Raw genomic sequence first — 23,992 nt, forward strand, 5'->3', positions numbered from 1 at the left:
CCTTTAATGCCAAATGTTGGCCCCTGAGATGGCTGTCGCACACAGGCAAATGCGTTAACATCCAGATGTGCTCCGAGTGCTTGAACCAATCCAATTGTCACTGTGCTCTTCCCCTCTCCCAGAGGAGTTGGTGTAATACTAAACAAACACAGCACAGAAGATGCTATTAAGGTGATTGCTCAACTTGAACCAAGTCCAGACAGTGATTCCCAATAAAAGCAATTTCTGACGGTGATTGCCGAATGGCCGAAGCTAGAAGGGCCGAATGGCCGAAGCTAGAAGGGCCGAATGGCCTACTCCTGCACCTACTACCTATTGTCTATTGACAAGGGGCAGACAGAAAAACCACTCCTATTAATCTGAGCATAAAGTCGGGACTAGCATTTCAATAAAGAACTAAAGGAGTACAATATAGTCAGACACAATATCTATCATATTTAGGCCATTTTTTCAGGTCAGGGCAACTGCTTTCTCCAATAACCTGGGTTCAGCTCTGACCTCCGATGCTGTTTGACATGGGTTTCCCCTGGAGATTCCAGTTTCTTCCCACATCCCAAAACATGCAGACTGGCAGGTTAATAGTCTGGTGTAAATTGCCCCTGGTGCGTGGGATAAATATTCCGTTGAACAGTAGGAACACTGCTCTTCACTTTGGGCTCATGGTTTACATAAACATGCAGCAGAGAAACAGGCCCTTAGGCTCACCAACCATCAAATCCGTTTACACTAATCTTATATTATTCTCTTTACATTCCCTCAACTCCACCCCACCTCACACTTGTATTACACCCACACATCCCTACCATTACCCAAGAGGTACATGGACCCAGGTTGGGAACCCACACACCAGTGCAAATGAGCAGTCAAATAATCTATTCAGCTAACATATCCTTTGCAGTCTACATGTCCTCTTTACACATTACTTTGTTACCTAGCTGTTTTATCAGCACCCTCACTCAAATCATTTAAATAAATTCTAAGTTGAAGTCCTACACCCAATTCTACAGCGCCCGACCTTAAAATTCTTAAAATTTATCTTAAAAATTCACTGTAAAGAAACAGGCCATTCAGCCCAAATGGTCGTTGGCTGTATTCATCATCCACATAAATCTACTCCCAGTTTAACTTCATCGAGCACCATCATCGTATCCTTCTGCTGTTTACAGACATCTAGATTCCCCCAATTCCACATGTGCTAGTCACATTTTCCTGACTCTATGGATTGAAGTTTGCCCTTAAACTTTGAACTGGATGTTAGCTTTTCTAGTTATGAACAGTTTAAGAACATTGACTCCATGGATAGAATAAGCACCTTCCAGAATGTAATTTTTGATTCCACAGATTCAGATTCTCTGATAATTGGGAATTCTCTCTTGGAATGCCCTTTCACAAGTCTGTGTGGTTACTACCATATCACTTTCCAAGAAACACTGGACAGTGTAACCATGGTACAATACAGACTATCCTCAGGTTATGAACATCAGTTCATGGACCAACTGCCCCTTCATATGATCAAGCTCCCATAAAATTCAAAACTTTAAACATATGAAGGCAGAACTTGGCTTCCTCTCTCCCTTACAGTAATTGTTATTTCTTATTTAGTCCTGTTTCTGACACCATTGTGATACTGAGGAGGTAAGGTTACAACAGAGTGAATTTTGCACATTTTCCTATTTGTGGACTAGATGGGCATCAATAAAAACTAGACTCATTCGTTACTTGGAGACAGCCTGTATTATAGAGAGGAGTTTCAAGAAAAACAATTTTAAATCATTTCTTACTAATGAATGAACCAGCAATAGAATGTTCTTACCCAGCAACCAATACATATTTTCCTTCTTCCCGCATCTTCAATCTATCCAAGACAGATAGTTTCACTTTTGCTTTATTCCTTCCGTAGGTTTCTACTTCTGTTGGGTGCAGCCCAATCTCTTTGGCAAGTATGTCGATTGTCTTTGGAGTCTGTGCCCTGGAGATCTCAATGTCACTACAACCAAGTTATAGAGAGCAGCAATTGAGTTCCAACGAGTCGTGCAAGCGCACATCTAGTGCTTACAGGTACACTGTGTCATTAAAGAGACATTTAGACAGGAACATGAACATACAGCGAATGTGCAGGCAGAAAGTTTTAGTTGAATTTGGCATCATGGTTGGCACAGACACTGTGGACAAAGGACCCCTTCCTGTGTTGTTCTACGTATACAGTTAAATTCTGTCAGTTTGACATGTTGAGGATTTTGGTAGTGCTGCTGCACTATTAAGATGATTGGATTTTGTTTTATTAATGCTCCAACCCCTAAATCGCTTCTATTTTAAAAAAATGTTCAACAGTAAAGTTTTGGTGAACACGCTAAACTGCAGGGGAGCTCAGGAACTCAGTTGGCGTTCAGTGGACAGCAAGTGTGGCACATCATCTAATGCGCCAGTGACTGAATTATCAGGAATTCCAGATCACCAAATTATCAGTTTTATTCCTGTGAATTATCCCTTTGAAGCCAATCACCAGGACACAGGGCAAAGACAGCTGTGATAGCTTACCTGGGGACAGGCAAGATGGGGTGCAATTTGAGAGGCTGAAGATTCCATCTCCTGCGTTGTTGTTCTTTGAACCATCTGGTACTGCTTTCCACTGTATTCTGTCAGGCATAAATTAAGTGAAATAACCTTCACAGATTGAAAACCCAGAGACTGATAACTGTGCTCAGTTTCCAAAAACTTGTTCATTGCCATTCAGAAAAGGTGAAGTGGTTTCTTGAAATAACATGCATTAGAGGATAACCCACAACAATAAAGTACATTAATATGAACATATTTGAAGTGCCTTGGGAACTTAATTCAGCCAAAATGTTAGCATAATTGACCAAAGCTCTTGGCCAATTAAATAATTTTAAAGGGCATCTTCTGGAAGAATTGTATTCAGCAGACTGAGGCACGTTACAGCAATGGGTATTCAGGATACATAGGAAAAAGACTTAGGTACACTGAGAATATGGAGTGTTTTAAGGCTGAGGGTAGTAGATGAGAATTTGAGAAGGAAGACATTTTCAAATGAGTGTTCCCATTCAGGAGCCAATAATGAGTCAGTAAGTACTGGGATGATGGATGGATGGTCATCGTCCTCCTAGGGGCCAAGGTGCTTTGAAAAACAAAAGCTGTACAGGCAAGGTAACCAAGAGTATGCAGAAACCACAAATGGTGAGTGACAAATTAAATTAAACCAACATCCAAACATTGCCTTTGTTCTCATTTAAGGTAGATTCATACAAAAGCAAACATCGGACAAACCTCCAACCTGCAGATATGGAGAACATGTGTACCCATTTGCTGCAGCCCTCTGAACCATGAAACACTGGCTATCAAGGCAGTTCTGCTACAATGCAAATTGGTTACAATGCGATTGATGGATTCGAGAATACTACGTGCATTACAAGGGCCACACTGCTTATAGCACGATCACAATCGGGAAAACCTGATTAAATCTGTTCTTTGAAAGCAACTACAACCCATTCTGCTACAACATGACTTTCTATCAGGCAAGGTTTCTTAGGAATTTAACTATTGTGCTGTTGTATAACTACCTGTATGTTATCTTAGTTCAAGATTCAGAAACATAATCCAGGGGTGGGAAAATGATAAAAGTTTGAGATACTGAGATTGCTTCCACTAGAGCAGCAAAAGCACAGAGCAAGGTGACTATAGTACATTATGGCTATAGAGCAAGCTGGCTATAGTACATTATGGCTATAGAGCAAGCTGGCTATAGTACATTATGGCTATAGAGCAAGGTGGCTATAGTACATTATGGCTATAGAGCAAGGTGGCTATAGTACATTATGGCTATAGAGCAAGGTGGCTATAGTACATTATGGCTATAGAGCAAGCTGGCTATAGTACATTATGGTTATAGAGCAAGCTGGCTATAGTACATTATGGCTATAGAGCAAGGTGGCTATATTATACATTAGCTAAGCCACTGCTGAAATACTATGTGATATTGATAGGAAGGATATAACTGCATTGGAGGATCACAGAAGACTCAACATGTCACCACCGGGGATGGGCCACTTCAGCCGTAGAGACAGGCCATGCGCTCTTCTCACTGCTGCCATAGGCAAGGAGGTTCAGAAGCCTTAGGTCCCACACCACCAAATTCAGGGGCAGTTATTATCCTTCAACCATAAGGCTCCTGAACCAGCATGGACAATGTCACTCACCTCAACAATGAACTATTCCACAACCTATGGACTCACTTTCAAGGACTCTACAGCTCATGCTCTCTCTCTCTTCCATGTATACATGTATGTTTTGCAGTTTGTCACCTTTTGCACATTTGAGTGCTTGTTAGAGTTTATGTGCAGATTTTCATTGATTCTGTTATATTTCTTTGCTTTAATATGAATGTCTGCAAGAAAATTAAGCTCAGGGTAGTATACGGTGAAATATACCTACTATGATAATAAATTACTTTGAACTTTGAGACAGGAAATACTGGCTGTTTTCCTAGGAGTGAACAAGACTGACAAGCAACATGACGGAAGTACACACAAAATTATGCGACATATAAAGGAAGGAGCTCACTGGTGAGAAAATTTCTGCCTTCATCAAAGAATACAAGTTTAGGAATTGGGGGAGGATTGTGGAGATTTTTTCTTCTTTCAAGGGTGGTTAAAACTTGCAACATCCTCCCTAAGGTGGTGGAGGAGACAGGTATTTTCAAACTTCCAGTATGAAGATGAGCACTTGAATCACCAAAGTGCAGAAGGCAGCCGGCTAAGTATTTGGAAATGTATTTCATGATTAGCATGAACATGCTGGGGCAGAGGGCTCATTTCTGAGCTCTAGAATTCCATATAGTTAGGTACAGGCAACATTACTGAATGCATCTTGCTGTAAATGGGACTCAGCTCAATACTGACCGGATTTCCTCTAGCAGGGGTTCCCAACCATTTTTTTTAAATGCTATGGTCCCCTACCATTAACCAAGGGTCTGTGAACTCCAGGTTGGGAACTCTTGCTCTAGAAATTACAGGACAGCCTGTGCAGCTGAGGCTGGGAGAAAGCCAATCAAGAAAGCAACAGGAGACTTAGTTGCTTACAGGGTAGTGTTTCTGTGGCTACTGACGTATTCCTGATGACACCAGAACGAAGGATACCTCCAGAAAAGATGGGAATGAGAGCAGGCAAGCAGTTTGAGGGCCAGTATAATCTCAACAGAAATGGATGAAGTCCTGCATGCAGATTTTGGAAAGCAGAGGTTAAAAAAGTCAGACTTCTCTTTTTAGGAAAGGTTAGTCATTTCTTGATCACTCTCAGCCACGTCCTGAATGTGACGAAAGCAGACTGAAGAGAAAACATGGTTTAAGATTATTTGTGCAGGAGGACAAGGTTTGAGAAAGCCTGGGACCTCCATGAGCCAGATGCACTCCATCTCATTGGTCTGGGACCAACATTGGGAGCTTCACTGGCAATTATAATACAATTAAAATAGCTTATATAGGGAGTGGAACAGGAATAGGAAATGGAAAGTAGGAAAATCACAGGTGTGTGGAAAGGAGGAGGAAATAAAGGCCAGAAAACAAAGGTGTTTGGAGTGCATTCATTTTCAGCATCGAGGTACAGGAGACGAGTTAAGGACGCAGTTAGGCAAGGAAAAGTCAATGCCAGTTGATGCCCTAAAAAGACTAGAGGTGCAGATCTAAAATTGGGAGCAAAAGAAAAAAAAAATTCTGTCCCAAGACTCGATCTTAATACATCACGTCACCCATCTTCTCACTCCAGAAATGCTGCCTGACCCACTAGGGTCCCACTGCAGTTCCTTATCGCAAAGTTTGAGTCAAGATGGAAGAGAATTAATAAAATACAGAGGAACAGAAAGAGATGTGATGAGCAATGGTAAAAGAAGTAGAATCAGCCGCTTCTAACCATAAGGTGAACAGGGGAAAAAAAAGACATGGCACTGCTGGGAGAATGAGGGAAATGGAAGAGCAAAATTATCCAAACAAAAACAGGGCACTGAATCAGATGTCAAACATCCCAAGGAAAATAATAGATATATACTTATATTACACTTTCTGCAGTTACCAAGTATATTCAGACTTGGCTGTATTTGAACAGCAGAGTGCTGGAGACTGTCAGAAATTAAGACTCATTCCTTGGAAAATGACACAACCAGCAGTCTGAATTTGTGGCTAAAAAATCTTGGACTAATGTCAGGAGTATTTTAGATGCATGCATAGGGGACAAAATATTGATTCACAGTCTTGGCTTAAAACATGACCCTGACAGGTGGATTTTTGGAGAAAGGTAAGCTGGTTGCAATCCTGGACTTGACCTTGAACCGACATGAGTTTAATTATTAGAAAAGCAATTTGATGGTTGAGACGGTAACTAGATTTAATCAGTTTATATAAAAAGGACAAATGTATACCAGAATAAAATACACAAATGCAGAATGGCATTTTTTTTTTGTTTTACAATTCAAATATACAATCTAACAAACAGAGACTGGAAACAAGTTGAACAGGAACGAGTCAGCCCCTCATCTGCTTCACTATCCAAAATTATGGTTCTCTTTTTCTTCAGCATCACTTTCCAGTACTAACCCTATACACCCCTTGATTTCTTAAATGTAATATTTCCATCATTTCTGTGGTGGATCAGTCTCTGTATATTCAAGATCAACCCTCTTCTGAACAGTGAATGCCCAAGCCATTATTTGCAGACTGAGGCCTTTGGCTCCAAACACACAATTAGGAGAAACATCACCCCCACATTCCCTTGTCAAACCATGAAGAACTTTAGCCTTAGAGGAATGGAAAGAAATAAAAAGTGGAAAATGGAAAGAAATAGAAAGTGGAAAATAAAACAAAAACAAAGGGTAAATTGGGGTAACAAAAATTCTTGATGGTACATGTTCAAGTTTCAGATAATGAAAAAACAGGGCCTAATGGAGCCCAGAAAAATGTAGTCTGCCTGTGGAGGTTGTTTGTAATGAACAATTCGAGCTTTCTTCACAAACTGGGGGACCAATGCAAACAAACAGGCGCCTGAAACTTCATGAAATAAACAGGAAATACCAGTGTTTCAGCATCTATGAAAGTAAATGTAATTACTCGGCCTGCATTTCAGCTGCATTGCAGCTGTTCAGAGAAGTTTTAATCCTTTTTGGCTAGTGGCATGATACTGGAGAATTCTAACAGTTTTAACATGTTAGTACAACAATAAAAGGGGATCATTCAGTTACAGGCCAGTTAGCAGAAGAGCACTATGGACAAACAAGTGGAAACCATGCATTCATTAACTAACAACCAAACTTCATTAGAAAGCATCAATCATTAAGGAATCAGGCATGGATTTGCTCTAGTGAACCATATAAAAATCACAGCACAGAAACAGGCCATCTCAGCCCTTCTAGTCCGTGCCGAATGCTTACTCTCACCTAGTCCCACTGACCTACACTCAGCCCATAACCCTCCATTCCTTTCCTGTCCATATACCTATCTAATTTTTTTTTTAATGACAAAAATTGAACCTGCCTCTACCACTTCTACTGGAAGCTTGTTCCACACAGCTACCACTCTGAGTAAAGAAGATCCCCCTCGTGTAACCCCTAAACTTCTGCCCCTTAACTCTCAACTCATGTCCTCTTGTTTGAATCATGGAAAAAGCCTATCCACATCAACTCTATCTATCCCCTCATAATTTTAAATATCTCTATCAAGTCCCCCTTCAACCTTCTACGCTCCAAAGAATAAAGACCTAACTTGTTCAATCTTTCTCTGTAACTTAGGTGCTGAAACCCAGGTAACATTCTAGTAAATCTTCTCTGTACTCTCTATTTTGTGGACATCTTCCCTATAATTCGGTGACCAGAACTGTACACAATACTCCAAATTTGGCCTCACCAATGCCTTGTACAATTTTAACATTACATCCCAACTCCTATACTCAATGCTCTGATTTATAAAGGCCAGAATTCCAAAAGCTTTCTTCACCACCCTATCCACATGAGACTCCACCTTCAGGGAACTATGCGCCATTATTCCTAGATCACTGTTCTACTGCATTCCTCAATGACCTAGCATTTATCATGCATGTCCTATCATCAGTCCTACCAAAATGTAGCACCTCACAGTTATCAGCATTAAACTCCATCTGCCATCTTTCTGCCCACTCTTCTAACTGGCTTAAATCTCTCTGCAAGCTTTGAAAACCTACTTCATTATCCACAACGCCACCTATCTTAGTATCATCTGCATACTTACTAATCCAATTTACCACCCCATCATCCAGATCATTAATGTATATGCCAAACAACATTGGATGCAGTACAGATCCCTGAGGCACAGCACTAGTCACCGGTCTCCAACCTGACAGTTATTCACCACTACTCTCTGGCATCTTCCATCCAGCCACTGTTGAATCCATTTTACTACTTCAATATTAATACCTAACGAATGAACCTTCCTAACTAACCTTCCATGTGGAACCTCGTCAAAGGCCTTACTGAAGTCCATATAGACAACATCCACTGCTTTCCCCCTCATCAGCTTTCCCAGTAACCTCTTCAAAAAATTCAATAAGATTTGTCAAACATGACCTTCCATGCACAAATCCATGTTGACTGTGCCTAATCAGACCCTGCCTATGCAGATAATTATACTATCTCTTAAGAATACTTTCCATTAATTTACCCACCACTGACGTCAAACTTACAGGCCTATATTTGCTAGGTTTACTCTTAGAACCCTTTTTAAACAATGGAACCACATGAGCAATACACCAATCCTGCGGCACCATCCCCGCTTCTAAATGACATTTGAAATATTTCTGTCAGAGCCCCTGCTATTTCTACACTAACTTCCCTCGAGGTTCTAGGGAATATTCCATCAGGACTCGGAGACTTATCCACTTTTATGTTCTTTAAAAGTGCCAGTACTTTCTCTTCTTTAATTGTCATCGTTTCCATGAGTACCCTACTTGTTCCCTTGCCTTACACAATTCAATATCCTTCTCCTTAGTGAATAACGAAGAAAAGAAATTGTTCAAAATCTCCCCCATCTCTTTTGGCTCCACACATAGCTGTCCACTCTGATTCTCTAAGGGACCAATTTTATCCATCACTATCTTTTTGCTATTAATAGAACTGTAGAAACCCTTTGGATTTATTTTCACCTTACTTGCCAAAGCATCCTCTTATATTCTTTTAGCTTTTCTAATTTCTTTCTTAAGATTCTTCTTACGTTCTTTATATTCCTCGAGCACCGTATTTACTCCATGCTGCCTATATTTATTTCAGATCTCTCTTTTTCTGAACCAAGTTTCTAATATCCCATGAAAACCATGGCTCGCTCAAACTTTTAACCTTTCTTTTCAACCTAACAGGAACATAAAGATTCTGTACCCTCAAAATTTCACCTTTAAATGACCTCCATTTCTCTATTACATCCTTCCCATAAAACAAGTTGTCCCAATCCACTCCTCCTAAATCCTTTCACATCTCCTCAAAGTTAGCCTTTCTCCAATCAAAAATCTCAACCCTGAATCCAGTCCTATCCTTCTCCATAATTATATTGAAACCAATGGCATTGGGATCACTGGACCTGAAGTGGTCCTCAACACATACCTCTGTCACCTGACCTATCTCATTCCCTAACAGGAGATCCAACACTGCCCCTTCTCTAGTTGGTACCTCTATGTGTTGCTGCAAAAAACTATCCTGCACACATTTTACAAACTCCAAACCATCCATCCCTTTTACAGTATGGGCTTCCCAGTCTGTGTGGAAAATTAAAATCTCCCACAATCACAATCCTGTGCTTACTACAAATATCTGCCATCTCCTTACAAATTTGCTCCTCCAATTCTTGCTCCCCAATAGGTGGTCTATACTACACCCCTATAAGTGTTACTACACCTTTCCCATTCCTCAATTCCACCCAAATAGCCACGCTGGACGAGCCCTCTAATCTATCCTGCCAGAGCACTGCTGTAATATTTTCTCTGACAAGCAATGCAACACCTCCCCCTCATGTCCCTCTCATTCTATCACACCTGTAGCAACGAAATCCAGGAATATTTAGTTGCCAATCACACCCCTCCTGCAACCATGTTTCACTAATAGCTACAACATATTTCCAGGTATCAATCCATGCTCTAAGCTCATCCACCTTTCTTACAATGCTTCTAGCATTAAAATAGATGCATTTAAGAAATTCTCCACCTCTTACTCTCTGTTTATTCCTAACTGTGCAAACAACTTTATCTTCTTTTTCTTCCTTCTCCCCTACATCTTCGGTCTGAACGCTCCCCTTCTCTATCACCTGCCTATCCTCCCTCACACACTGTCTACAAGCTTTCTCTATTTGTGAACTAACCTCCTCTCTCCTAGTCTCTTCAATTTGATTCCCACCCCCCCAATCATTCTAGTTTAAAGTCTCCCCAGTAGCCTTAGCAAATCTCCCCACCAGGATATTGGTTCCCCCTAGGATTCAAGTGCAACCCGTCCTTTTTGTACAGGTCACATCTGCCCCAAAAGAGGTCCCAATGATCCAGAAACTTGAATCCCTGCCCCTTGCTCCAATGTCTCAGCTACACATTTAACCTCCACCTCATTCCATTTCTATTCTCAGTCGCGTGGCACAGGCAGTAATCCCGAGATTACTACCTTTGCGGTCCTTCTTCTCAACTGTCTTCCTAACTCCCTATATTCTCCTTTCAGGACCTCTTCCCTTTTCCTACCTATGTCATTGGTACCTATATGTACCACGACCTCTGGCTCCTCACCCCCCCACTTCAGGATATCTTGGATGCAATCAGAAACATCCTGGACCCTGGCACCAGGGAGGCAAACTACCATCCGGGTCTCCTGACTGCGTCCACAGAATCGCCTATCTGACCCCCTAACTATCAAGTCCCCTATTACTACTGCCTTCCTCTTCCTTTCTCTACCCTTCTGAGCTACAGGTCTGGACTCTGTGCCAGAGGCATGGCCACTGCCGCTTCCCCCAGGTAGGCTGTCTCTCCCCCCCACCCCCAACAGTACTCAAACAGGAGTAGTTATTGTTAAGGGGTACAGCCACTGTGGTACTCTCCTGACTCTTCCCCTTCCCTCTCCTAACTGTGACCCATTTGTCTGTCTCCTGTGGCCCTGGTGTGACCACCTGCCTGTAACTCCTCTCTATCAACTCCTCATTCTCCCTGACCAGATGAAGGTCATCGAGCTGCAGCTCCAGTTCCCGAACACGGTCCCTTAGGAGCTGCAGCTTGGCGCACCTGGCACAGATATGGACATCCAGGAGGCTCCAGGACTTCCCACATCATAATTCCTCCTTTCCTCAAGTAACAGGAAAAATTGAAAATTAAGCCTACCTTGCCTCAGCCATTGAGCCAAAGCCCTTAAGCCTTCACTCTGCTCCTAGTTCACTCTACTACCCGCCATATAAGGCTGTGTTCCTTTTAAATCTTCCGCGCTTCACTGCACAATGTCACACGCCTGCGCAGTCCTGCCTCTCTTAACCCTGATGAGAAAAAAATCAAAATGGCTCCCACAGCACTCCCGTTCTGATTCTCAGACTTCCTTCTCCCTGACTGAAGCTGACTGAACTTTTTAAAAAGATAACGAGGCTTAAGAATTGGCCTACATGGCATTTTGGTACAAGAAAACAATTACACAAGAAAATAGTAGGCCATTCTGCTATTTAACATGATCATACCCGATTTGCCCATGGCCTTCATACTTCCTGTGCCAGTTCTTTGGAGTCCACAATTCCTTAATCTTTCAAAAGCATATCTAACTGCTCTTTAAATACCCCTGATGATCTTCCTCAACAAGGAAATATTTCTAGAAATTCATCAACCACTGTGATAAGATCATGCTCTCTTGTTGGTGTTGTCATCAGGAAGGTGGTACAGGAATGTATTGTCTTGCATCACCAGGTTCAGGAACCCTTAACCCCATCAGACTCTAAAAACAGAGGAGATAACTTCTCACCCACAATCTACTGACTCACTTTCAAGGACTCGTCTCCTGTTCTCAATATTTATTAGTTTTTTTTTTGTCTTTTTGTATTTGCAGTTTATCGTCTTTTGCACACTGGTTGCTTGCCTTCTTGTGTGCAGATTCATAGATTCTATTGTTTCTTTGTGTTTGTTGTGAATACCCGAAAGCAAATGAATCTCAGGGTATATATGGTGACAGATGTACTTTAACAATAAATTTACCTTGAAAAAATTACTGCAAACTGCAGACTGAAATGACCGGCACCTAATTTAATTGCATCTCCTTGCTAACACTAATGGGAGAGTCTCAAATATCTCAACACCTACCTGGTTCAATTTCCCTTAGGATCTCACACTAGTGCATCTCTCATAGCAAGGCCCTTGACTAGGTCTCACATGGGAGGCTGGTCAGGAAGTTTCAGTCACTTGGCATTCAGGATGAGGTAGTAAGTTGGATTTGACACGGCTCTGTGGGAGAAGTCAGAGATGGTAGCAGATGGTTGCCTCTCTGAGTGATATACCACAAGGATTGGTATTGGGTCCATTGTTGTTTCTGTATCAGTGATGTGGATTAACCAAAATTGATTATAGTGCTTAAGGTAAAAGAACCCCTAGGGGAAAGTGATCATTATATGATCAAAATCACCCTGAAATTTGAGAAAGAAAAGCTAAAGTCAGATGTATCAATATTACAAGTTGATTAAAGGGAATTACAAAGGCTTCCTTTTAGAATGGAGATGGGGGAGAAATTCTTTGGCCGAGTGGTGAATTTGTGGAATTCTTTGCCACAGGCAGCTGTGGAGGCCCAGTCCTTATGTATATTTAAGGCAGAGGTTGATAGATTTTCGATTGTCGAGGGCATGAAGGAATACGTGGAAAAGGTAAGAGATTGGGTCCAAGAGGAAAATAGGTGAATTGATGAAATGGCAGAGAAGACTCGATGGGCCAAATGGCCCAATTCTGAGAGAGGGGAAAGAGCGGGATGCACCAGAGATATATACTGTGATGACCAACAAATCAATTGTTGGAATCAAATTACCTTGCCTGGTGTCTCAAGGCTTGCTGCATCTACACCATCACCCACCCCAGCACTTCTCTGCCACCTGCCCCACACCCTTCCCACAGCACTCTGGCCTTTGCCATTCCCAACATCCTTGCTCCCATCAGTTTGCACGTTTGCACTCAAGAAATTTGCACATTACTGTATACAGGGTCTCAAAAAGAGCTTTTGGCATATTGGCCTTCACAAATCAAAGTACTGAGCAATGGAGTTTGAATGTTATGTTGAAGTGGTAAAAGACATTGCTGAAGCCTAATTTAGAGCATTGTGCGTCACCAACCTATAGAAAGGACTGAAAGAGTAATGAGAAAATTTATAAGGATGCATCCAGTACTTGAGGACCCAGGTTACAAGGAAAGGTTGAATCGGTTAGCACTTTGTTCCCTGGAGTGTAGGAGAATGAGTGGAGTTTACAGAATTATGGCAGGTTCCCAGTTAGGCAAGGACACCTTGCAACAGATTCGACAAGTGCAGTCTTCACATTTATGGGCAACATTCTTCAGGCTTCTGGACAATAAAAGAAGGCTTCAGGCAAACTGCTCCTCCTCCCCAGGAATTTGAAAGCCAAACTCTTCCCTACCTTGATCCGCAGAGCTCCTGTCAAGAGTCCAATTCCATCGTGTGATGATCCAGGTTCATTGTGCTGGAAATCGCGGCAGTTGGGGCTTGAGCTAAAAGCTGCAGCAGAGACAAAAGTTAGAACAGTTCAGTCAGATACAAAGAATATCAAAAAAAATGTGCTTCCCAAGTCTTCAACTGAAGAAATCAAAATAATCTCAGTCCAAATGTCAACTGTTTATTCCTCTCCAGAGATGCTGTCTGACTTGCTGAGTTCTGTCAGCATTTTGTGTGTTGCTTAAGATTTCTAGCATCTGGTGAAGTCCAACCCAGAGAACTTCAAGACAGTTACATTATAGCACTATGGAGACACAAGAAACTGCTAATTCTAGATTCTGACCCACTGAGTTTCTCCATCATCTTGTAGCACTCCTGTTCAACACTAAACAAAACTATTTTGTCACAGGAGACACACAAAACCGTAGATGCTGAAATCCGGAGCAACACACAATCTGGAGAAGGAACTGAGTGGGTTAAGCAGGGGAAAGGAAAGAAATGGTCATTGCCCTTCAGGTTGAAACCCTGCAATTTGTCATATGGTTCAATTTACTAACAAACAATGAGCTACCATCAAAATTCAAGCCTCCAGTTTTCAAATCCAAGAATCGAAGACACTGAATAGTCTTGCATCTTGTTTCAGAGGTCAGAAACTCACACAATAAAGAACAATAATAATAATTTTCATTTATATAAAGCCTTTTATCATGACATTTGAAACCAAACACATCCAACATTTAAAAAAATATACTGTAAATACAGCCACAGACCAACTTCTACAGATTGGTCAGGGTCAAATAGGAAAGAAGAAATGTTTTGCCTCCACTCTCAAACCTAGCTCACAACAGGTTCAACATGGAGGTGACACTTGTACAAAGACAAAGCTCCAAGTCATTGTTGACTTGCTTGAAAGGATAGGCCTTACACTCAACATTCACAAAATAAAGATGTACCAATTCATCCAAGCTGAACAACATTACCCTCCAAAAATGCTGTGCAAGACCTTGCAAAACACTTAGCACATCTCAAGAGGTTTATTTTAAAGGGGAGATAATAAAGAAACCAACTACTGTTTTCAGTGAACCAGCATAGCCTTTTGCCATGGTTTGAAAATCAAGATCTCAAAACCAGCTTATGGTCCACCAAACAGCATTGATCCCTGCCCTCGTGCATGTTTGAGGTATGAACTACCTACAGTAAGTACGTCTGAACATAGGAGAAATAGGACTACACTCCTATGTTGGAGCATTCACTCCAACAATCTCCCAATCCACTGGCAGGATTTATTTTTAATTTTAGAGAATTGTATCAAGGTATAAGTCACTTATACCTTATATCAAGGTAATAGGCCCTTCTGACCAAATGAGGCTGTGCCACCCAATTACACCCATGTAACAAATTAACCTACTAACTCCTATGTCTTTGGGGTGTGGAGAAGTAACTGGAGCACCTGGAGGAAACCCACACAGTCACAGGAAAAATGTACAACTCCATACAGTGGCGGGATCTGAACCCAGGTCATCGGCGCTGTAATAGCATTAAGCTAACCGCTGTGCTACTGTGCTGCCTCTAAACAAATTAACAAATCATCGTCAGCATCTGAACAGTATAGTCACTGATTACATAGCTTGCGCATTGGGGTCAAATTTGTAATCTTGGCATGTATGCACAAGGCTTCCAAAATAGGGATTACCCAGAAATTTGTCATTTTTAAGAGATCATTAGATAGACAAGAGAAAATGATTCAAACATGTTCTCAAAATCCCTGAAAATGGACAACATTCCTATAGTGTCATGGGGATCCCTAAGCCCACTCTAAGTGGAGGAGAAACCATAAAGATTTGCTTTGATAGCATTGAAAATACAGAATCTCAGTCACAAACTACTACCCACTTGTTAAGAGCTGATGCAGTTTCAGCCGTGGCTTACTAATAATATTCTTGGCTCAGAATCGTAGGCTGTGGGTTCAAGAACGAACCCACACACTTCATGTATACAGAATATTGCATCATAAAGCACCATGGGTTTGAAATGGTTCAAATAAGATCTGTCCTGGAAATACTTCACTTTGCATCAAAAGGAAAACAAAATCCATAATGAGTTCAAAAATCAAGTCCAAACACTCAGAGCAATTTACATTTTGCATTAGTGAAAGCTCGATCAATTACATACTTTCCTCCTGCCAACTTCCTAGAATGCCTCACTACTTAATGTGAAATAAGTGTACACAAGAAAATTAAGTGCCAGAATGTTTGGTAAATGGCTTCCGAGATTAATCAAGTCCTGATCAAAAGTTACCAAGTAAGCACTCTCAAAGAATGTGAAAGTGCATGTTGCAAACCTTGGCGATACAAGTATAGGGAAGACTGCTGCATGGCATTTACTGGGTTTAGTTCCACTCATTCTAGACATCTTTGAATCGAATGTACAAGTTTAAGAATTATAGGCAACAGTTAAAGTGGAGAGTCACAACATTACTTATGAGGAGCAATTCAAGAGAATACAAAACCCTCGGGTGTGGAGGGTCAGAGTCACTGCCACATGCCACTAAGCCAAGCAAACACCAAGGATGCAAAGAGGATTTGAGAGAAGATGAGGGTTCACCTATGGAGAAACTTGCAGACAGATGGGAACTGATTTGATAATTTGAAGCATTTCCTTAACTGGTGAAGGATCCAGCACCATTGTACAGGAAGCTCAATTTCTTGATGTGCTCAAGGACACCGAGAAAAGTGTCAATTATCCCCTCCATCCTGCATTAACTGAGGGGATGGGTCTCCACTAGAAACATAATGGAGATAAAGTCAAAGTCCCCCCCCCCCCACCCCCATCTCCCATTCATAGCACCACAACCAATGACAGGGCTTTCAAGGAAAGCTGAACCTAAAGGTCAAGGAGACACAGGATATTTTCTCAGCAGCTATTTGCATTTAGATCACCCTTCCACCCAGAGTTGGGAGAGTGAAGAGAATAGCTCTCACCCGTAAGCATTCTCAATCCAAGTTACAAAGCCACCCAAAAACCTGTTCACACTCTGGATATCACCAACTCTAATTTGCAATCCTTCTGCCAGACGCAAGCCTTCATCACACCCATCTACTCCACCACCTCCTAACCTAGCAGCCCATGAACCTACCATCATTGCCTCATTCAAGGAAATTTATTTCAGCTACACCTTCAGCAAGCTGGTGGCATGAATGATGGGCAGCTTCGAGGACTCTGAAGTTGTAAAAGGCCAATTCTGGAAGGAAGCCATAGCTCCCTGAAAGAACCTAGTGGAAGGCAAATCTGGAAATTACCAACAATTGTTGGCTTTGAGAATGGAGATGCCAGTGATTGCCAACAGCACAAGACAAGGCTAAACTCATAGTTACAATACTGTATATGGAAACTTCAACACTCATGGGTAGGCCCCCAGAGTTGGAGGAGTTGATTTAGCAGTGAGGCACAAACGAGCAGTATGGAGACCACCTGACAGAATACTCTGTTCAAAATTCAGCTCTAGAGCTTAACAGTTGTCTTAAGCAGCATCTCCTGCATTCTGCTTAAGGGCAAATTTATAAATAGGTACAACTCATTAACCAGTGTGAGATGGCTCTCCTGTGTGGATGTACTAACATGTTGCTGCTTTGTGTAGATATTGCTGGGACTGTACTGTCAATATAATAATAGGTGCAGCATAAATGAAGCCATTTAACATGCTGCAGGAGCAGCTACAGACTGGTTCATCCAGGAACAAAAGCGCTCCTCCACTCTATCACTACTAGAGCAGCAGAAATCAGATCAGAATGAAGGCAGTGGTAGTCAACATTATCAACTCTGACAGAAGATGCTGGTAGGTGTTACTGAATTTTATTTTTGGGTTATTAATGTCTTATTTTAATCCTGATAATGCAACATTCCAAGTTTGTGCCTGCACAAAATGTTGCATTTCAAGTTTTTCCAGTCTGACATTGTTTTTCTTACCCCTCCAGTTTGTCAATGGGTTGGGAACATAATCGACATCATAAATGATATTACCTTAATAATCAAGTGAAATACCTCTACATGGTAACCTATTTGCACTTCTCCCAATATATTATAAAATTAGAGTTGCCTACTACAGCAAAAAAAAACACTTGAAGAATGCTTTCCCTTTAGGAGATATTGTGCAATCACAACTGGCACTCCTATGGAGAGCTGGGAGCACAGTTCGAATTTCAGATGAAATGTTAAATCAAAGCCATATCCACAATATTCTAAGTTAATTTTGCAGTGTTACAAAGTAGGCAAATTATTTTTGGTATCCTTAAGAACACTAATCCAATTATCCAATGTCATTGAAACAGATTATGTGGACTTTATTTCATTGCTGGAGCTTCCTGTTCAAATTGGCTACTAGGTTTATTGCATAACAAGTGATATAATTTCAAAAATACCTGACTGGTTGTAAATTGCTTTGGGGATATCCCAGATTTTGGTAGCTAAAAAAACACAAGACCACTTATCCACAGAACTACTTTTAGTCAACTGTCAGGGGGTGGTACTAAAGACAAATATACTAGGAACATTTAAGAGGCTCTGAGATAGGCACATGGATCAACAACAAATCAAAAGCCTTGTGAGAAAGGAGGTTGAGATTAATCTTAGAGCACGTTAAAAAGTCAGCACAACATTAAGGGCTGAAGGGCCTATACTGAGCTGTTCCATGTTCTAACTGCACCTTCAAACAATGATTATGCATCCTTTCTGAAATACAATTTTACCTGTTAAATCATATGCAATTATGGTTGTGTCAGCTCTCAGCCAATCATCTTTATGGCCTTCAGGTGGAGGACTGGTCACCACTACAACGTCAGAATGATTGACCTAACAATGAAATGAAACAAAGTACCTCAAATCACTTGTGAAGATTTGTATTATTTGAAAAAAATACTGTAATGGATAGACTGAAGGTCAGATAAATCAACATTAGAAGAGTCATGAACCGGGATAGGTTCAGTAAAATAAATGGCTATCTCTAGGCTGTGGATCTGTGGGAAAACATTTTAAATACAAATTTTTTAAAATAGAATAAACCAATTACCAAGAAGACATCAGGAAAAATACAGGGTAAAAAACTCAGTTGTACTGCACATCCATGCTGACCTTGATAGCTGTTATAGACAGCAGAGGAGAGCATGGGAGAGAATCAAGATGAAGGAGAGAAATGAAAGGAAGAAAAGGCTACAAAGTAATGGACAGAATAATTTGCAGCAAGTAATAGCAAATGACATAAATATTGATTGCCTGACTTTACTTTCAGTTTGAAGACTACGACAATATGAACAAACCTCACATTTTAAAATATAAATATTAATATAAATGTTAATAATGAAAGCCACAAGAGCAGAACTAACTAATTAGGTAAAAGAGAAGCCAATTTAAACAACATGGAGATGTCTAGGTATCCCAGAAGATTTCCTTTAATAAATATATTCAAAAAAATTCCACCTGGTGGAAGCAGCATCCATGGCTAACTAAAAAATTTAAAATACACGAGAAAAGCAACTGTGCAAAGATTGAACATTATACTGTATAAAGCAAAATTGATTTAAAAGATAAAGAAAAATATTACAAAATAAAGTTAGTAGAAACGCAAGTAAAATTTTCTAGACATTTAAAATGGTTACTAAAGAAATGCTCACACTATGGAAAGAGTCTGAGGAATTAACAATGGAAAATAAGAACGTGGAAAATTGGTTTATTATTGTCACATGAACTGATGAAGAGTGAAAATTTTTTTGCATGCTATCCATACAGATCACATTAGGGCACTAAGTTAAAACAAGGAAAAAACAGTAACAGAATGCAGAATGAAGTGTTACGATTACAGTAAGGATGAAGGCCATAATGAGGTAGATCGGGAAATTGAGTCCATCACATCATATTAGTGACCATTCAATAGTCTTATAACAACAGAACTGAAGCTGTCCTTGAGACTGGTGGTATGTGCTTTTAGATTTTGAATCTTCTCGATGATGGGAGGGGTGGGGGGGGGGGAGAAGGTAGAATGGTAGACAAATTATACAGGTATTTTATATTCTTCCATCATCAAGACCAAAGGAAATAGACTGCTACTATATCCAGGATTTGGATATCTATTCAATAGGTAGATACTATAGGAAAGGATGGAGTAATGCAGCAAAATCATCACCATAGTACCAAGTAATTGTTGGAGCCACAGACCGACAAAAATGGACAACTTCAAATTTTGTGACAATACTCCATGTGCCTTAAGAGTTAGTTGATTCATTGTTTTAATTTTTCAAAATCCCCAAGACTCTTGAAAGGTTTCATAATATTGGAAAATAGTAGATCTAACATTTCTTCAGAAAGGAAGGGAGACGAAAGAAAAACAAACAGGCCAATTAGCTCAAGGTTTATTATTGACAAAGTGTTAGAAACTATTAAATATATATATATATATATAACAAGGCACTGAAATCGATGCCATAAGTCAACATGGTTTTATAAAAGGGAAACTATGTTTGACCAACTATTTGGAGTTTATTGCAGTAGCAACAGGTATGTGGATAAAGGGGAACCGATGTATTTATCCTTAATTTCTCAGAAGGCATTAGATATGGTACAAGTTACTGTAGGAAATAAAAACTGGCAATATACAAAGCACATTTGGATGTGAACAGAACATTAGCTGGCTAACAGGAAACAAAAGGCATAACTGGGTCATTTTCTAGTTGGCAAGCAACTCACGGTCTACCACATTTCAGTGCTGAGGCGTCAACTTTTTAACAATCTAAATGACTTTGATGAAGGTGCTGAAGATGACAAAAAGATAGAAAGGAGAGTTATAAAGAGGACGCAAGGGAACCATAGAGATATGGTGAGCTAGGCAAATGGCAAGGATTTGGCAATGTACTGACAAAATATAAAACGGTCGGTCCATTTTGTCAAGAGTAAAGAGCATTATCTAAATGTTGAGAGATTGCCAAGAGGTTTGGGTGTAATAGTTTACAAATGGGTACAGCAGGAAAGCTAAAAACAAATTAACATGGGAAAGTTAACGAGGTAAAAGTTACTGCTCCGGGAATTGAATATAAAAGTAGGGAGATTATCCTTCAGTTATACAAGATACTGGTGAAACAATATCAAGATTACTGTAACAGCTTCTTACTTAAAGGTGGGGGGGGGAAAAGAGTCTCGTACTCTCAGTTGCTTCACACCATGGAAATCAGCACAAGCACCGGCCTGATGAGTCCATAAGGCTTGGGACAGACTTTAACTTAACTAACCTGAATAACAGTGATTTTCAGAGCTTTGAAAAGAGCACTGAATGGGACCAATTAATGCAAAACTTCAAAAATGTGGAAACTTGAGACTTCTAATTTGGACTAGAAGATATCAGCTTATGGTATATTACCCCAATTCACTATCCAAGACAGACTTAATTCAAATTTTTTTGTATTATGTTACAAATTAAGATAAATTTTCTAAGATTCCCAGCCAGTTTAATGCGAGCATGGGAAAGAAAACCTGGTGAGCCAGATGGCAAACCACTGGGATTCCCAAACAGTGGGTTAATGGATTAAGAGTTTAACTGTAGCTTGCTCTGTGAGGAGCAGGTAAAGACTGTGATGTTATAATTCTACTGTAACCCCCTGGGTCGCCTCAGGCTCGCTCAGCTCGTTCTCGTCTAGGGGGAGCAGCCTTCGGCCCCGCCAAACTGGGTAATCAGCTGGTGTGGATGCTGTGTGAGGTCCCCGCCTCACCCAAAAACAGACAGTACACCATATGCGATTAAATGAGTACAATTTATAAAGGTTACTATAACTAAGTGATTAATAACGATACAGTATATATGAAGAGAAAATTAAAGAAAAGGCACCAAACTTATCAAAGTCCAAACCACTTCGTGCACAGCCATTGGAGCTCAATTTCTGAAGTCTTCTGGCCACCATTCGATCCCCTCCGAACTCCTCGACTCGCAGCTCAGGACCCTCCGAGTGGTCAACCAAGCACATCTAGCTTCATCCCCCCCCCCCCTCCTCGGAGAATCTCCCGGCCTCGGACCCCCCTTTGGGGTCCGATCCTCGCCCAGCTTAGAGCATTGCGTCCTCTCTCTCAACCCCCTCACGCCGATCTCCCCACAAGCCCGTCAACAAAAGCTTACAGACTCAGAAGAAAGAACATTAATCCCCATTTGGTCTACAAAGGAATACCATTCTCGTTATCAGTAAATTAGCATTCCTGCTAGTTAACAAAAAAGAAGAAACCCTCTTTACACTACAATTCTGAGAGAGCAAACACTTAGAAGTAGCACAAAATTAATAAGCTATTTAAAAAAACCCAGTGGCAGTAAAGTTAATGTGAACCAGATTCAGACAGGCCACTTCTGAGAGCAGTACGTCAAATTCTAGCCTCTTTGTTTCAATAGAGAAAATGGAGAGAATGCAAAAAGAGTATTTAGGGGTGTTGGTTAAGGTGTGCAAATGCTATTTTTCCTGTTTAACTTTCCTAGGCTTGCTCATTTTTTATTATCACTTATATACATGTAAATGTTCAGTGAATTTTCCAGCAATTATGGTACAGTTGCTTCTGCATTTTTCTAGAAGCCTCTTAGCTTTATGTAACAGGTGTAACACCGTTTGAAATTGGCCATTTTATGGGTAAATTGATACCACTGGAATTTTGTTATCTCTAGTGAGCATGAGACAACCACAACTGCTTTTTTCTTTCTCTCTTTGTTCTCTCGGCTCCTCTCTCTTTCTTGTAACACTCAATAAAACAGCCCTAAGCGAAAGGTTTTATGCCTCATTCTTGACTTCCAAAGAAACTTGGGATCACAAAAGCATTGATCCAATAACTGTCGCTGCAAAATACATCATACATCTGGCAAAGATGAGCAGGATGGGTGGTTAATTGATCATACGGGGAGATTTAAAGTGAAAAAGCAGGAGGCAGGACAAAACAAAAAGTGACATTTATAAAGGTCATCAGGACATCAGAAAGGGAATTCAGAAGGAACTTCCGGGTGGTTGGGGCAAGTAATTTCAATGCAAAGGAGATTAGAACAAGAGGGGAATAATGCAGGGAGGCACAAATGCAGCATGAACAATGAAAGCACACATTGACACCAACATTCTGTTTCTGGGCTACTTAACACAAGTTATTTACTCAACTTGGAAGAACATTTTGTTTATGGGGAGTAAAAACCTAAATATTCCTATATTGACACTTTGAGTTTACAATCTTAACAGAAATAGAATTTGCAGAATGCTCTGCTTGTTCATTGTTACTGATTAATTCAACTGTTGTCATTCTGCACATTGGATCAGGGCTCTTACCAGTTCCATGATGTTAGCACTCTGCCAAAAGCAGCTCACAGCCACTAACCCTTCCATCTGTACGAGCTTCTGCAGGGCTGCTTCCAGTGAGCCACCCTCTCCTATAATCAAAACCTTCCGTCCAACAGCAAGCAGATCTGCAGGTAGGTGGAAAATAAATAAAACTAATTGTGACACTGGCAGATCCACATTCACAGCAAATCCCTCTACCTCATGGTCATTAGAGAGAACCAATAGGTTACATTAAATAAATGTAATCTCAATGCAAGAGCATCTGTAACCAGGACATTTGGACATTAGTGGGCACTGTTTGGGGGCATTTCCTAAAAATGTGACGAAGTACCTCTGTAGGGAAGTGACAGTATTAAGAAAGATGCCATTAAAATAGAACACCTTTTCAATTTCAGTGGAGGAGGATAATGACCATGTAATGAGCAAATCAAAGAATGTCAGATCACACTGAGAGTTACTAACAACCAGGGTAAGATTACGCTGTGGTGTCTGCCCATTCTATTTGGAGTTGATATGATGTTCTCTCTGTAAGGGTAGTTACAAAACAGAGGCTGGAAGGAAAGAGGCATTAAACCACAGTCTACATATTTCAGATTCAAAAGTAAAAAATATACAGATACAAAAAGGAAGGAGAAATGAGAGACCATGGGAATCACAGAAGAGAACATCAGCAATCTGCAGAATTTCTTGTATTTAAGAAAACTACAACTCTGCTTGAATGCCACTGGTCATTACACCCATCATGCCCATAATTGGTTCCAGGAGAAAGTTATGCAATTTGTCCCAGTACCCTTTTCTTGAAGCTTTCCAGAACTTCCTCTTCCAAGTATACAAAACTGTATAAGAAACTTTATTAATCTAACCACTTTTTAAAAAAAAACACAAGCATCTTACTGTGCGAACTTCAAGATAGTGCAGTTTAGGAAGTATGTAAAGACACTGGAGAGCCAACAGAGCAAAATTTAAAGGGGCAAGTACT

The 23,992-nt window shown here is 40.6% G+C and overlaps 1 protein-coding gene across 1 annotated transcript in view; it reads right to left on the minus strand.

Annotated features, from left to right (window-relative positions):
* The window catches only part of mthfd1l (methylenetetrahydrofolate dehydrogenase (NADP+ dependent) 1 like), a 162,381-nt gene that overhangs the window by 104,990 nt on the left and 33,399 nt on the right, over positions 1-23,992 (minus strand). The window contains exons 7-12 of the mRNA XM_059986365.1: positions 23,002-23,138; positions 18,421-18,523; positions 13,641-13,738; positions 2,539-2,636; positions 1,814-1,987; positions 2-138 (exon numbers count right to left, since the gene is read on the minus strand). Of these exons, the coding sequence (XP_059842348.1) occupies positions 2-138; positions 1,814-1,987; positions 2,539-2,636; positions 13,641-13,738; positions 18,421-18,523; positions 23,002-23,138 (747 nt within the window). The remainder of the gene's footprint in view (position 1; positions 139-1,813; positions 1,988-2,538; positions 2,637-13,640; positions 13,739-18,420; positions 18,524-23,001; positions 23,139-23,992) is intronic.

Source organism: Hypanus sabinus, chromosome 12 (genome assembly GCF_030144855.1).
Source record: "Hypanus sabinus isolate sHypSab1 chromosome 12, sHypSab1.hap1, whole genome shotgun sequence".
NCBI lineage: Eukaryota > Metazoa > Chordata > Chondrichthyes > Myliobatiformes > Dasyatidae > Hypanus > Hypanus sabinus.